Consider the following 14,559-nt stretch of genomic DNA (forward strand, 5'->3'; position numbering starts at 1 on the left):
GCACTTAATATAAACTCAGAGAGAATTGTTTTAAAAAAATTTACCTTAAATATTAATAGGCAGTTTTTTTTACCAACATTGTTCGTCCTAGCTAATTATCGAGTTCTATAGCTGAAGAAAAATCTATTTTGAGCCTCTCTTAAGAATAAAAAAATTATAACTAATAAAATTTTGGGTTCCAATTGAGCCTATCTTAAAGAATAATAAAATTAAAACTAATATAATTTTGGGTTCCAAATATAAGTTGTGGATCATAATTCGGAAATTTATAAAAATCTTTTACGAATTTGTATAATATGGACTGTCCAAGGTCCATAATGAAAGAAACAAAAGGGTTTTTCATTTGTCCATGAAAAGCATTTTCCTATATGCTGATCGAGTATTGGGCTGGCGAGCCCAATATACAACCCAAGCTTGAAACCACCTCCCCATAAAAGAGCATACAATAAAAATGGCAACAATAACCAATTTCTCAAATCAGTATTTAGTGGATGAAATTCTTATCTCTGGATAAATCTAATTATGGGTCACATCTAATGCATCAAAAGAATAGAAGTCCTGTGCAAGTTGCGACTTGAAAAATAGCTTTGAATAACATTGTTCTTTATTTAATTGAAAAGTAATTTGGATATTTCTAACTGTATATTGATATCGTTTCCTATTCATATGGATTTGTCCGACTATCAAACTATATTTACTGTATTTGGACAAAAGAAACAAAAGGGCCTTGGATTTGTACATTACCCAAGTTTGTATCAGATGGGATGATGAAGAATTGGGCCACTTAGCCCAATATTCAACCCAAACTTGAAACCACTTCTAGATATATATAGAACAAATATATATGCAGTTTTGCTCTGTGACTAAAATGCTAAGAACGAACCTTTTCCACAATACATATACCTTTCGTTCACAAGATTTATATTGGTGGACCTATCCAAACAACCCATGATCCAAAAGACCTCAAAAATTAAGGACAATATCTTCATATGAGCTCTACAACCATGGCTTCTGCAATTTCTACTCCAATATATTTGTTCTCATCATCATCATCATCATCAGCATCTGTGAGCAGGAAACCAGTCCTCTACACTCTAACTAATTCTTCAATTTCATATCCCCAAACCCCAAATTTTCGTTTCTCCACATGGACTCCTCAACTGGGTCTCGGTCCCTTTTCCCCTTGGTGTGGTTTAAAGCATCTGGGTATCTCAATCTCGCAACAATCTGTGAAAATAGGTAACATTTCAACTTTTCTCATATGGGGTTGTGCTATTTTCTCATATATATTGTTCACACTTTTATTTATTTGTGTGTGTGTTTGTGTGTGTGAATCTTGAAATTTGAAAATTTGAATGTTTGTGTTGCAGGAATGAGGCGCAAATGTAAAGGCAAGGCTGTGTACGCATCTTTATTTGGAGTTGGGGCTCCTGAAGCTCTGGTGATTGGAGTGGTTGCTTTGTTGGTTTTTGGCCCCAAAGGTCTTGCTGAGGTGGTTTTTTACTTGCAACTCAATACTGTGTTTCTTGCAAGCTTTGCAACATAATTGGGGCTATTCAATTATAATTTGTAAATTCCTCTTATTTTAAAGATTTTTAATGATATTCTCAACTTTAGAGCATATATTAACTCATATCTCCTTTTCGATTATTTCAATCGAGTTACAATTAATTTGATAACCTTATTAGTTGTTGCGTTAGAAAATGGCATGATAGTTACCTTTTTCTGTATAACAGGATTATGAGTCACTTGGTGGATTTATTTGGCACATATCCCATTAAGTGGTTTATACATTCATGAACTCATACATGGACACTCTAGCACAAATTCTGCTATTACCGCGCATTGTTGAAATAAGAAAAGGGAAGAAGGGGGAAAAAAGGGTAAGAAACTATTGGGGCTAGTGATAGGGGTCCAATTATGTACTTATGAGTTTCATATGTTTGAGTAGAGAAATGAATTCTTCTACTTCAAAGCTATAGGAATTGTGCCCACTTCTAGCTTAAATTTGATTATTTTTGGATACTTAGATCAAATAATGATGCAGCCTAAAAGGAATGATATAAACAGAATTAAGCATTTAAAATGATGGTCCCAGTTTAAAATCTTTCTTGTCTTTGATGGAAACTGAACTGGAAACTTTACGTGAGGAATACATATGGAAGAAAGTAGGGTGATAAATGTTCATGGTGATTTATTAGTGTTCCTTGAAACTATATTAGGATCCAACAAACCATTAATTTGCAATTGGTATCTACTTTGGAAGATTACACATCAAAATTAATTTATTCGGCTCTGTCGAGAATTTGGTTTCAAAGACATGGTGTCTAGAACCACATTACCAGTCCAACGCAATGTTCGTGGTAATTTATTAGTGTTCCTTGAAACTATATTAGGATCCAACAAACCATCAATCTGGTTCACACTTTACTAAAATCCTTCCTCACTTTTCCTATGCACAGTAGAGATGCCTCTTATTTTGCTTGCTTATTTTTTATTTTTTAAAGTTTAATAACCATAGAAAGTAGATAAGATTATTAGACATAGTGAAACTTCTATGAGAGATTTTATGCCAAAAGAATTTCTTCTATTTTTCCAAAGATGTCAAGCGGATTATTACCTTTTACTTAGTAGGCTTCCATAATTGGATCACTCAAGAATTCCAACATAGAGGAGGTTTAGGTGACTACAAATTTGTGAAGGTTGAAGTGCAGGCTTAATTGATTTGATATCCGTAAGAAACAAATCAGCAGCTTTCAAGGAGAGGAGATTGTCAGCAGTGGGGTTTAGATTAGAAACATCTTTGCATTCTTAAAAGCAAACTGGAAAGGAGTGATGGTTTCAAAATGACTCATATGACTGCTTTAAGACACCTATTAACATCTGACATTCCTGATATGGGTTGAAGTCCAATCTTATAGGTAAACAATTTGTTGATTTACCCCTCTAACTTTAGGCAGTGAGATGATAAGAGCTCTGTGCAGTGGCATGAAAATTCTGGAACTCCTCCATCAGGTCTTTGTTCTGTGTGGTCATGGAAACTAGCCACAGTAAAACCATCTTCTAGGAGTTCATTACTGTCAGAATCAAATGCCACTTGCCTTACCTCTTTACTCTCAACCCTCAAGAGGTCTTTGGAGGTCATCATCATCATTCATCATTCTTCTTCTTCTTCTTCTTGACAATCTTGGAAAGTAGCTACAGTAAAACCATCTTCTAGGAGTTTATTACTGTCGAGATATATTACAGCTATGAAGAGATTATGCTGAATAGTTGGCACATGGTGCTGTTAGGACTGTGTTGGATTCGCAGTCCGGACTTGTAGGGGTATGAAAGGAGAGGAGTTATCCATCCCCAGCCCTAGGGTTGTGAGTGTTGCCATCTAGTGTAGGAAGATTTAATTATTAATTTTTTGAGATCCAGGTCTTCCTTCCTTCTTATCCTTTTAGTTCTCGTCCTCTTTTTTATTAATCAGCCCCTTCAAAAGTCTCAATGAAATATCTAAATGCAGGTTGCTCGGAATCTGGGGAAAACTCTACGTGAATTTCAACCTACAATTAAAGAACTTCAGGTAGGAATGTGTGACTTTTGGCTCAAAGTGTTTTCTTCTTACCACTCTTTTTCAAGCATTGATGTTACTAGTATTGAATTTTTTTTCTTTTCTGTAGGAAGTTTCAAGGGAATTCAAGAGCACCCTTGAACGAGAGATTGGTCTTGATGAAATTGAAAGTTCGATGAAAAACACTTACAGCTCCAAAACAATCAGTACTACCTCAACACCTCCTGCAGTTACAAGCTCTAAGGATGCTGAGATGGTCGTTGACCCTAGTGAGTAATAAAATATTTTGAAAATTAAATTCTTTTTCTTCTTATCATATTGAAATGCGAGTTTTTCCTTGGTTTGGTATCTAGTTAATGTTATTTGCTATAATTTAGTGGACCGTTAGTGATTCAGTGCATCATGTGAATGACATTATTTTACTAGGTTTCAGATGAAATATAGGTTTTTCTAAGAAATTTAAATTATTGGGATAGTTTGAGCACCCCATTTTAATTACACAATTGTACTATTGTTTGATCATTTTGCAATTGAATATTACATATTCAAACAATCGTGATGTATAGATAGTTACAAATTGGTGCATGACTTTACACAAGGGGAGGCCTGTTGTTATCTAGGTTCAAAGTACTTGCATATTCTAAGCTCTAAGGCATTGCTTTTTTATCAGCGAGTATGAACTTCCTGTTTATTCCTAAAATTCTGGTCTGTGTAAATTGGGGGTAATTCTGATTTGGAATTTGGCAAACAAAGAAGCAGTTTTTAATTTTCCATAAATTGGGGAAATTTTGTTTGAATCATTAGTAAATTCAGTGATGTTAGGACAAAAACTTAAAATTAAAATTTGATTTTTCCAATTTGACTGAAAACACATAATTCAGTAAATTACAAATTCATATTGAAGTTTTGAATTACCTGAGGTAACATTTATTTTATTTTATTTTTTTGTGTGTGCGTGTGGGATGGAACTATCAATTTACAATTGAGACACAGTGATGATCATTGTTCTAAGACTGGTATTTACCAGCTGAATACAAAAGCAACATTAAAGCAAGTCTGGCCCTGGTTACTACACTAGTCTCATTTTTTCAGATATTAGGTATTTTATTTTGAGAATTATGGCTGCATAATATGAAAATAAATATCTTTTCTAAACATAATTTGTTGCATAATCAGAACTATGATAATTCTTACTCTTGAATTATTGTAGTTTGCATGTAGTGTGTAACATGCTTTCACATTCAAATTATTATGGAGATTATGTATTTATTCCTGTCAATGAAGTTGATGGGAGTATGATTTTACTAAAATTGCAGATGGTACACCATCTCCAAACAAAGCATACTCGAGCGAAGACTACTTGAAGATAACAGAAGAGCAGCTGAAAGCATCTGCTGCCCAACAGCAGAATCAGACACCCCCTCTAGGAGAAAGCCAGTCCGAATCACAGAGTCAACCGCAAGGTTTGTAATTTTTTCAAACAACTTGCATTGTTTATAGTCTTCTAACAACTCTCTCTGATGCTACTTATATTGACTGGGACCAGGTACTGTTCAAGAAGCTGCTGCTGTGAAATCTCCACAACCGAAGCCCGAAAACAACACATAAAACTTTACAGTAGGTTGGAAAAAGTGCAGAATTCATTTTTTTTTTTTTTTACTATTAGTGGAGAGTGTTCTTTTATAGGCCTCTTTAAAAGACAGTGAAAAAAGGTTTGAGTGTGTTCTATGCATTTGTAGAATAGGATTTTGTATACTAAAAACTATTTTAGTGAGTCAAACCAATTTTCTGTGCCAACCATCTTTTTTAGGAGTTAATGTACATTATAAATACCATTTTCTCTGTTCTGGTAAATAGTCATATATATATATATATATATATATATATATATATATTTATTTATTTATTTGACTATGATAGTGTCGGGCCTCTTAGAGCACCTCCTAATCAACCACTGGGCGGGCCTCCTGTCCCACATGTCCTGCATGCACTGGGCAAGGAAAATTTCATTCTCTTCAGAGGGGCAAATATAAACTGGTTATAAGGGCGGTGACCATGAAACTGATGAGTTTATAGGATGTTACAAGCATTATCTTTTCATTTCACATGTTCAGAGAGGTAGTATCTCAACTCTTCAAGGTAAGTATATTGTCTACCATTATCCTTCATAAAGAGCGCATCACTTTTTCTAACAGTGTAATAATTAGCTGTTGCTGGACATGGTTAAACCATCTTAATCGATTCTCTCTTAATTTGTCATGATCAGTTCCGTAATTTTGCGGACCCTTGAGTCAGCCAAGTGTGCATAACCCCCTCTTATGGCGGCCCCCACAAAGGGGCTGTGTTTAGCCGGCTGAGTTGATCTCCAAAGTTGGTCATCTTATTAAACTTAATGAACATTACTACAGTGTTGCAAAGCGGGTTAAACTCACTCATACGTTTATTACGTTTCTTATTGATCCCCAAAATGGGTTTAATAATTTCATTAGGCTGTATATGATTGAATTTGTGTGTATATATATATGTCTGTGCGTGTGTATATACCGTGGAGAGGAAGAAAGGAAAAGATTGGGACCTTTAGACACACATCTTTTGGCTCATTTCTTCGAAGAAATGTCAACCCCTTCTTGCGCGAAAGATCATAGGAGTTTGGTTATGCAACTATTTGGTAGCAACTATTTGGTAAAATGGATAATGTATAAGAAAAATCCTTAATACTCTTTTTTTCATTTGATAGCAACTATTTGGTTAAATGGATCAACATAGACACTCGAGCATAAAATGGTCACGTTAAACTTGATGCATGCTCTGCCATTTTAAGGATGACATCCAAATGGTCTACTTGACCGGATATTTATCTTGTAGTCACTCTTGAGCGGGTGTGTTAGTGTTGAAGTCCCCATTTTACCGGAATAAAAAAATAAAAATAGACACAAATTGCAAAATAATAAATAAATAACCCTAATTTGCCATATATATATATACTTTTAATACTTCTACGGAATCCGATAGCTCGGTTTGGGAAGTGAAATTCTATACCAAAAATCGTGTATAGTCCGATACCGAGGGAAGCTTCGCTTTCGAAGAATCTTGTCGATCCCTCGCTTGTAGCTTCAAAAAGTCCCAGAGGTTTTTGAATCATTTTTGAATTTCTGCGTTTATTTAGCGAAACCCTATTTCCTGTGGTTGGATTCATCAACCGCTTTGTCGCCCAGTGTCCTCTGTAAAGTCACCCGGAGTTCAAGTTCGATCCATTAGGTTCTTCGATTTGTTCAGAAAAGAAACGAGAGACAAGAAAACATCTTTGATTACTATTAAAAGGAACAATCTCATATAAAACTCCCTAGCAAATATCTAAGTCCAATAGATTTTATGCAATTTGTTATTTCTTAAATTTTTATGAAGGGATATTTTCTTCATTGTAATATTATTTTCTGGTTTCACACGCAATTTAACCGTTAACTTTTGTAAAATGGTCTTCAAAATTAAAACAATTGAATAGTTGATGAATTTTAGATCAAATTTTAGTCTAAAGTGCTTATCTTTCTATTTGTAACCTAAACTTACAAAGAGTGAGATTGAATGAAAAAAGAGTATTAAGGATTTTTCTTATACATTGGCCGGTCAAGAAATTTTGATTGAAGTAAGACTTCTACAATTCTCTCTTTTCATTTCTGTTTTGAAAAAAAAAATAGGTGGGCAAAAGAGAAATATCAACTATTAACATGAAATCATCGAATTAGATATGAGCTATGTAGCAAGGACACAGACATGGAATATGGATACAATACGATATGCATACATCGATACGTCAAATTTTAAAAACGTAAGATACGGAAATGCCATAGACTCAGTTATATATAAACATAAATATTTATTTTTATATAGTATTATAAAATTTTAATTCATTTATAATTTCTAAACTAAGAGTTGGTTTGAAATGAATTAGAAATGAAATTATATCATTATTGTAATGATTTTTATATCATATATATCATTATTTACTATCATATTATTTTCAAGATTACTGGATAGACTTGTGTTAGAAACGTCTGAAAAGTGTTGTCAAAGTGTTCGGAATAATAAAATTAATTTGTTCCAGTGGCTTGGTAGAGTTGGTAAGGAAACAGCCTGAGGTGCCATATGTCCCAGATTCGAGCCCGTCCACTTCCATTATATTTTCTGACTGAAATTGGTGCTGAGGTGTGGGATTGTAGCCAGCATCCCAGGTTTGTAACCTAATGTGGGTGTCGAAGGAGTCTTGCCTAGGGGAGTTTATGGTGCCAATAAAAAAAAAAATAATAATAATAAAATTAATTTTTGTTTATGGACACATATATGAAATATCGGACACGTATCAATATGGGTACAATACGAATACGACTCTTTTGTAGAAATATTCGTATTTCTTAGAACATGAGTTATGGAAAAATATTTTCCAACAAGACCTTACGAAGGAAAACCGAAAAGTAGCAACTAATGACAGCACTCGAGACTCAAAATTAGAATCTGTTTCTATTCAAGACCACATTAAATGATTAAAAAAAAAAATGTCATGTTATTACTCGTGTAAGTATTCGCTATGACATTTTATGCACAACTTAATCCAATCAATGACGGTAATGTAATTTTTTGTAACTGTTAAATCTATGTTTGGAGATTTATTTATTTAATTTTTATTTATTTATTTTTATATACTTTGTAGTTAATTTTGAAGTCTAGCATTTTTATAATTAAAAATATATATATTGTAACGTCGGTATCGCAAACGGTCCAAATGATCGCTGGGCCCCGATCCGTTTCCAAAGCCTTGCCCAGTTGGCCCTTTTTGAGAGCTCCGGAGGAGCGCCTAAAACAACGATTTGAAAACCAAAGTACCCAACGGCTACTTCTCTCTCCTCTCTCTCATACCGATCTCTGTCACAATACTCGAATTTCACACTGCGTTTTAGTCTGAAAACTCCACTCATCCATGGCCGAACCTGGTTGCATCAAACCTAGTCCCAGAGTCCGAATCGTAGCAAAAATTCGGGGCTTTACAGATCATGAATCGGAACCTTTGAGTGGAGATTCAACATCGTGGATCTCTGTACACAAACCCAAGGAAGAAGATTCATCTGAAAGAGTTAAAATCTCCTTTGGAGACCAATTAACCAGGTAATTTACCTTTTATGATTCCATAAATTTTTGAATTTACAATTTTGTAAACAAAGGTGAAACCCTAAATCCCCATTTTGGCACTGTTATCATGCCTCTTGTATCTGAAGTTTGTGTTTAAGGTTTTGAGTTTTATGTATAGATATGGACATTTAATTGACGGTTGCTTCTAGAAGAACTAGGGTTTAAGCTTTAGACTATTTCTTGTTAATGTTGGTATCAAGAAACTGAGGAATCATTTTTTTTTTTCTCTTTATTTTAAAGGAAATATTCTTGACCATCATTCTTTCACGTTTCTTATTAATTTTCGTAAATTCTTGAATTTGCAATTACAGAGACACATAATTTACAATTTTGAAATCAAAGATGAAACCCTAAAAGCCCCATTTTGGCAGTGTTTATCATGCCTCACGTTTCTGAAGTTTTGTGTTACAGATATGGAAATTTTATTGATGTTTGTTTATACGAGAGTCACCTTTTAAGCTTTAGACTATTTGTGGTTAGTATTTGTACGACTTTTTTTTTTTTTGAAAGGAAATATTCTTAACCATCATTGTTTCATGTTTGTTATTACATTTTCCTAGTAATACTGTTCTTGTTTCATTTTTCTCTAAGATTTAAGAACAAACTATTTTGAGTTTTTAATTTAGATGAAGATTAGTTCTTTCTATGTCTTGCAGTTGTAAAGATGCATATGAAGTCGATTATTGCTACAAACAAAATGAGGACAATGCTTTATTTTCGAGAGAGGTGAAGCCTTTGATTTCAGGGGTTTTTGATGGTCAGAATGCGACAATTCTTGCGTATGGAGCTAGAGGTAGTGGGAAAACCTACCTAATTCAGGTGAGGTTTTCATAGATACATATAAATATATATTTATATGTAGTTTGGAAAATTAATGTTTAACCATATCTTGAGCTAGAATATTGGGTTTGCTTGCTCTTGATAACTTTTCCAATTTAAGGGTTCCGAGAAGACACCAGGTTTGGCGGTTCTCGCAGTGGCTGAAATCCTCTCAATTGTAGAGGAAAGAAGGAACTCAGTTACCATATCTTCTTATGAGATCTTCCAGGACCATGTTTATGATCTCTTGGATCCCAAACGGCCCGAGGTTCTAGTACTGGAAGATGCTCTAGGCAAAATTAAACTTAAAGGGCTTTCTCAGGTGAGTTAATAGGTTCTTATGAAACTTTATCCTTATATGTAGCATCTTTTGTGTGACATTGCTGTTGTTCAATTTTCAATTACAGGTTTCTGTGAAATCAATCTCAGAATTTAAAAAAATATACTTCAGCGGGTGTAGTTCACAAAAATTAGTGCAGAAGAAGGCACTTGAAATGCCAAAAAGAAGCCACAGAGGTTTAATAATAAGCATTTCTTCTTATGATGAAAATTCAAATACCAAGTGTGTGGGCAAGATGAACTTTGTTGATTTAGCAGGTTTTAAACTCTTAAACTTACAATTGAATTTTAAATTTTAAGCAATTTTGTCAATAAGTCCAGTGCTAATTCTTCTTCTATTTACTATTCACTAGGCTATGAGGATCCCAGAAGAAAGAGTAGCGATAACCTTAATCTTGTTGAGAGTACTAGAATCAACAAGTCTCTGTATGCTCTACTGAATGTCGTTTATGCCCTTAATGCTAATGAAAGCCGTGTGCCATACCGGGAATGTAAAGTCACACGCATGTTACAAGATTCTTTTGGAGGGAAAAATCATGTAGTGATGCTTGCTTGTTTGGTGAGACTCTTGCGTTACTTTTTAAGGTTTTCAGTTTATAGTTTTTTTTAAGCATTTTTTCTTTTCTCTCTCCCCCCTTTTCTGGGATAAGTTTTTTTTTAATTATTTGATTGCATTAACTTTATAGCCTTCTTTGAGTGTAGAATCCATCTTTTTGTCAAGACACTATCTATACAACAAGTTTGGCTTCTCGGTCTTGTCAAGCCATCAATCGAGTTTTCACAGGCTCCACAAAGAAATTTAAAACTGCATTCAAACCAATGGTGCTTTCGTCACTGAAAAATGGGAACCTTGGGACTGTTTCCACTACTGCAAAAAAAGAAATTGGCTCCCGAGTGCGATTCTCTGAAAAGAAAGGCAGTTGCAAGGAGAAGGGAAGGTATTAAGGTTTCTTGAGCATTGTATTAAGTCAAAATTGATTTCTTATATAACATACTGCTAAATACTAGTTTCCCTTTTTACTTGAAGGAAACTATTTGATGAAGGAAATCAGTTGATCAGTTTTGAGCAGGTAAATGATCTGTCACCTTATACCAAACATTCAGTATTAACTCTCATCCTTTTTCTTCTACCCTTGCCCACTCCATGGTGCATGTAGAATTAAGAAAAGTGGAGAAAAAATGTATATGCATATGATGAAGTTGGATATTTGAAATCTAAAATTTGCATAAAGCCTCTGGCTCATAGGGACTTACCTTTCTGATGTGCAAACCTTTGTCGTCTAATAAAGTTGAATATTTAGCTACCAAATAACCTTCTTTTGTAATTGTGTATCATGAGATTTACACAATCATCATTTTTAAAACGTTTTAAATCCTAAAGTAAGGCTAACTGAAATTCAATGCAGGCAAAGTCCACATCAGATAATGCTTCAGCAATGAAGTCAAACATTTCCTCGAACATTGATTCAGCCATTGAACCATCTTTGCAGGAAGAGGTTTGACAATCGAAACCGTACATTTTCCGTCTTCTAATACTTTCTTTTTTCAGGAAATACTTGATTGACACCATCAAGTATAATTAACCTTCTTGTATAATTGTGAATCATGATATTTACAAAATCATCATTTTTAAAACAATTTCAATCCTAAGGTAAGGCTAATTGAAATTCAATGCAGGCAAAGTCCACATCAGATAATACTTCAGCAATGGAGTCAAACCTTTCCTTGAACATTGATTCAGCCATTGACCCATCTTTGCCCGAAGAGGTTTGACAATCGAAACCGAACAGTTTCTGTCTTCTAATACTTTCTTTTGTCAGGAAATACTTGATTGACACTATCACCTCTTTGCAGGAAAAGTCCATTCCAGTTGCTTCTTTAGCCACAATATCTAAAGAAGAGGTAAATAGTATAGTTGGGATAATTTATAACAACTTCAAATGACTTGCTGAGCTCATTACTGTCCTGATGCAGGAAACTTTGCTGCCAATTGTTTTTGAGGATGCAGAGCCTGCTACGACAGAAAAGGTAATAAACCATCCTAACAGATTTTTGGATGCTTCTTCAGCCACAATATCTAAAGAAGAGCTAAATAGTATAGTTGGGATAATTTATAACAACTTGGAATGGCTTACTGAGCTCATTACTATCCTGATGCAGGAAACTTTGCTGCCAATTGTTTTCGAGGATGCGGAGCCTGCTATGACAGAAAAGGTAATAAACTATCCTTATAAATTTTTGATTCTACTGAGACAATTTTTCCGCAAATGCTATATGTTAGTTCAATAGGTTCAGCTGTTTAAATGAACTGTGACCTTTTATCATACCTGACAATAGTTATTTTTCTTGGTTCTGACAATGGAGTTATGTTTTGCACTATTCTTATAAATTTTTGATTCTACTGAGACAATTTTTCCGCAAATGCTATATGTTAATAGGTTCAGCTGTTTAAATGAACTGTGACCTTTTATACCTGACAATAGTTATTTTTCTTGGTTCTGACAATTGAGTAATGTTTTGCACAAACCCTGTGTTCTTAGATTTCTCAGGATGTTTCTCCCCGAGATGAGAGCAACTGTGTAGAAGTTACTCCTGGTACTAATAATTATGCAAAAACATTGATTGTTTTTGAAGATGGTAGGTATATGTGAATTGAAAAGGCTGATTTGCAAAGATAGTAGATGTGATTGTGATACTTTTATCAATTTTCTTTTATGTTCTATGACATTATAGGTAATAGCATAGAAAAGGAGAACCAAAATTCACTTGTCAGTGAAGGTGGGTCACCACCAATAAGTGCAAGACTACGAGAATTGTCAAATAACTTGAAGACCCTATATTCTTCAACTCCATTGCGCTTAAAGGTGATGCCAAAGGAAATTAATACTCCATCTAGGGGTCAACTAGTTTGCACTGATATTGTGGAACCAAAAACCCCAGTTGTTCAACAAACTTTGAGAGTAGGCAACTGTGATATTGCAACATTTGATAGTCCAAAGGAAACATTCAATATGCAAAGTTCGGGGATGAAGGTTAGGTTCCTTACAATTTTTTTTTTTTTTCCTACACTCTTCTTTTGAAATTCATTTCTGACTTTCATGTTGCTAATTTGAGTACATGTTTTGTTCTTGCAGCATTCCCTTGTTCAAGAGTACCTCAAATTCTTAAATTCTGCTAGCAAGTGAGTGCTTTCTCTATTTGTTTTGTTATTTATTATCCATGAATATTTGAGATCGTGGATCATTTTGATTCATTTTTATATCGTATGAGGATATGAAATAACCATCCTTTTTATATGATGGATCCCTCCCCCACCACAAAACTTGAGATAAGGTTTAAATAGGAAAATAACTTTAGTTCTATACCGGTATTCATTTTTAATTTGTTACAACTCGGGACTTAACGCAAGATATCTTGATTGTTGCAAAAGTTGCCCCAACCAATTTTTCACAAAAATTACTTAATGCATACATGATCACCTCCTCCGCATTTCTTCTTGATGAGCTAATACTATTTTTCCCTTTTGCAATTAACAGGGAAGAGTTGAAAAGAGTAAAGGTGATTACCCATTCAAAAATTACATGATGAGTACTTTCATGAAATCATTTCTATCTTTAATTATCGTCTTTTTTTGCCTTAATCCCATATAAGTGGGGTTGACCGTATGAATTATTATCTTATATTTATGTTTATGTGTATGCATAGGGTATTGGAGAGAAGAGAGCGACTTACATTCTTGAACTTCGTGAAGAATCTCCTGAGCCTTTCAAGCAAGTAAGAATTTTACAATTTAATGTGTATTTTACCAGAGCTTGCTATTTTTATGGCTAAACCTCTTGTTTTGCAGCTCGATGACTTGCAGGACATTGGCCTTTCAGCAAAACAGGTAATAGCACTATAGCTATTCAGCTTTCGCTTACTGTATGGTTTATTAATGTTTTTAGTTTTCCCAATTCCCGACTAATAATTGTTGCTGTTTTTCTGCTTTAGTTCTCTTTCTGCCTCATTTATTTAAATGTCCTATCCTCTCTTACTGTCTAAAATTATTTTTTCTTTCTTGTTCATCACATTCATGAAGTCATTTGCTTCTCACTATATATTGCTTCACTTATATTGTTATTGTTACTTCTACAGATCAAGGGCATGATGAAGAAGGTAGCTGGGGAGCTTTTCAATTAGTTGACTAAAGCAATTTAATACAAAACATTGTGTTTGGTATTGGCAACGTGAAGTTGCCACACAAGTATTTGGCTCATTGCGGTAGCGAACACTGTGTGTTTAAAAATGAACATTTACTTTTTGTACATTGGCTTGGTTTTGTTGCTTTGAAATCTGTCTTGTTTAGTGTATGCATTAATTCGGGGGAAAAAAAAAAAAAAAAAAAAAAAAAAAGTTTATGCATGTGGGACGGGGACTGTTTGGTGGTGGATTATGATTTATTCTAGCAATGTGCATAGAAATAATAATAATAATAATAATAATAATAATAATAATAATCTGAACAAAAACTTATTTAGTTGTCAGAAAGAAAACTAATTAAAAAATATTTGTTTTCAAATAAAATTGCCGGTGGCAACCCGTAATTTTTATTTAATTTTTTAATATTTTTCTATTTGCAAAAGAACTACAGCTAACCTTATAATACTCCTTTATTAAGCAAG

General features: G+C 34.0%; 2 protein-coding genes across 2 annotated transcripts; both read left to right on the forward strand.

The window, feature by feature from the left end:
• The first annotated feature begins 858 nt into the window (after nucleotides 1-858).
• On the forward strand, nucleotides 859-5,356 carry LOC132271782 (sec-independent protein translocase protein TATB, chloroplastic). The gene is made up of 6 exons (XM_059773257.1): nucleotides 859-1,239; nucleotides 1,371-1,492; nucleotides 3,512-3,571; nucleotides 3,669-3,828; nucleotides 4,876-5,022; nucleotides 5,106-5,356. The coding sequence occupies exons 1-6, from the start codon at nucleotides 990-992 to the stop codon at nucleotides 5,165-5,167; spliced, it is 801 nt and encodes a 266-aa protein (XP_059629240.1). The 5' UTR covers nucleotides 859-989; the 3' UTR covers nucleotides 5,168-5,356.
• A 3,072-nt stretch (nucleotides 5,357-8,428) lies between these two features.
• On the forward strand, nucleotides 8,429-14,202 carry LOC132271783 (kinesin-like protein KIN-10C). The gene is made up of 19 exons (XM_059773259.1): nucleotides 8,429-8,716; nucleotides 9,397-9,559; nucleotides 9,681-9,881; nucleotides 9,967-10,156; nucleotides 10,252-10,457; nucleotides 10,601-10,836; nucleotides 10,926-10,968; nucleotides 11,305-11,394; nucleotides 11,576-11,665; nucleotides 11,753-11,800; nucleotides 11,873-11,926; nucleotides 12,059-12,112; nucleotides 12,439-12,535; nucleotides 12,632-12,930; nucleotides 13,033-13,079; nucleotides 13,435-13,456; nucleotides 13,604-13,672; nucleotides 13,746-13,784; nucleotides 14,033-14,202. The coding sequence occupies exons 1-19, from the start codon at nucleotides 8,532-8,534 to the stop codon at nucleotides 14,075-14,077; spliced, it is 2,178 nt and encodes a 725-aa protein (XP_059629242.1). The 5' UTR covers nucleotides 8,429-8,531; the 3' UTR covers nucleotides 14,078-14,202.
• The last annotated feature ends 357 nt before the right edge of the window (nucleotides 14,203-14,559 follow it).

Source organism: Cornus florida, unplaced genomic scaffold (genome assembly GCF_030987335.1).
Source record: "Cornus florida cultivar Cherokee Brave unplaced genomic scaffold, ASM3098733v1 CherokeeBrave_3.0.0_Hap2_Chr08, whole genome shotgun sequence".
NCBI classification, from domain to species: domain Eukaryota; kingdom Viridiplantae; phylum Streptophyta; class Magnoliopsida; order Cornales; family Cornaceae; genus Cornus; species Cornus florida.

Excerpts from the sequence above, each read along its gene's own strand:
- LOC132271783 (XM_059773259.1), top strand. The coding sequence starts at position 8,532 with ATGGCCGAACCTGGTTGCATCAAACCTAGTCCCAGAGTCCGAATCGTA. Across the intron at positions 9,560-9,680 it reads GGAAAACCTACCTAATTCAG|GGTTCCGAGAAGACACCAGG; the intron begins GTGAGGTTTTCA and ends TTCCAATTTAAG. Across the intron at positions 13,785-14,032 it reads TTGGCCTTTCAGCAAAACAG|ATCAAGGGCATGATGAAGAA; the intron begins GTAATAGCACTA and ends TTACTTCTACAG.
- LOC132271782 (XM_059773257.1), top strand. The coding sequence starts at position 990 with ATGAGCTCTACAACCATGGCTTCTGCAATTTCTACTCCAATATATTTG. Across the intron at positions 1,240-1,370 it reads GCAACAATCTGTGAAAATAG|GAATGAGGCGCAAATGTAAA; the intron begins GTAACATTTCAA and ends TTTGTGTTGCAG. Across the intron at positions 3,572-3,668 it reads CTACAATTAAAGAACTTCAG|GAAGTTTCAAGGGAATTCAA; the intron begins GTAGGAATGTGT and ends TCTTTTCTGTAG.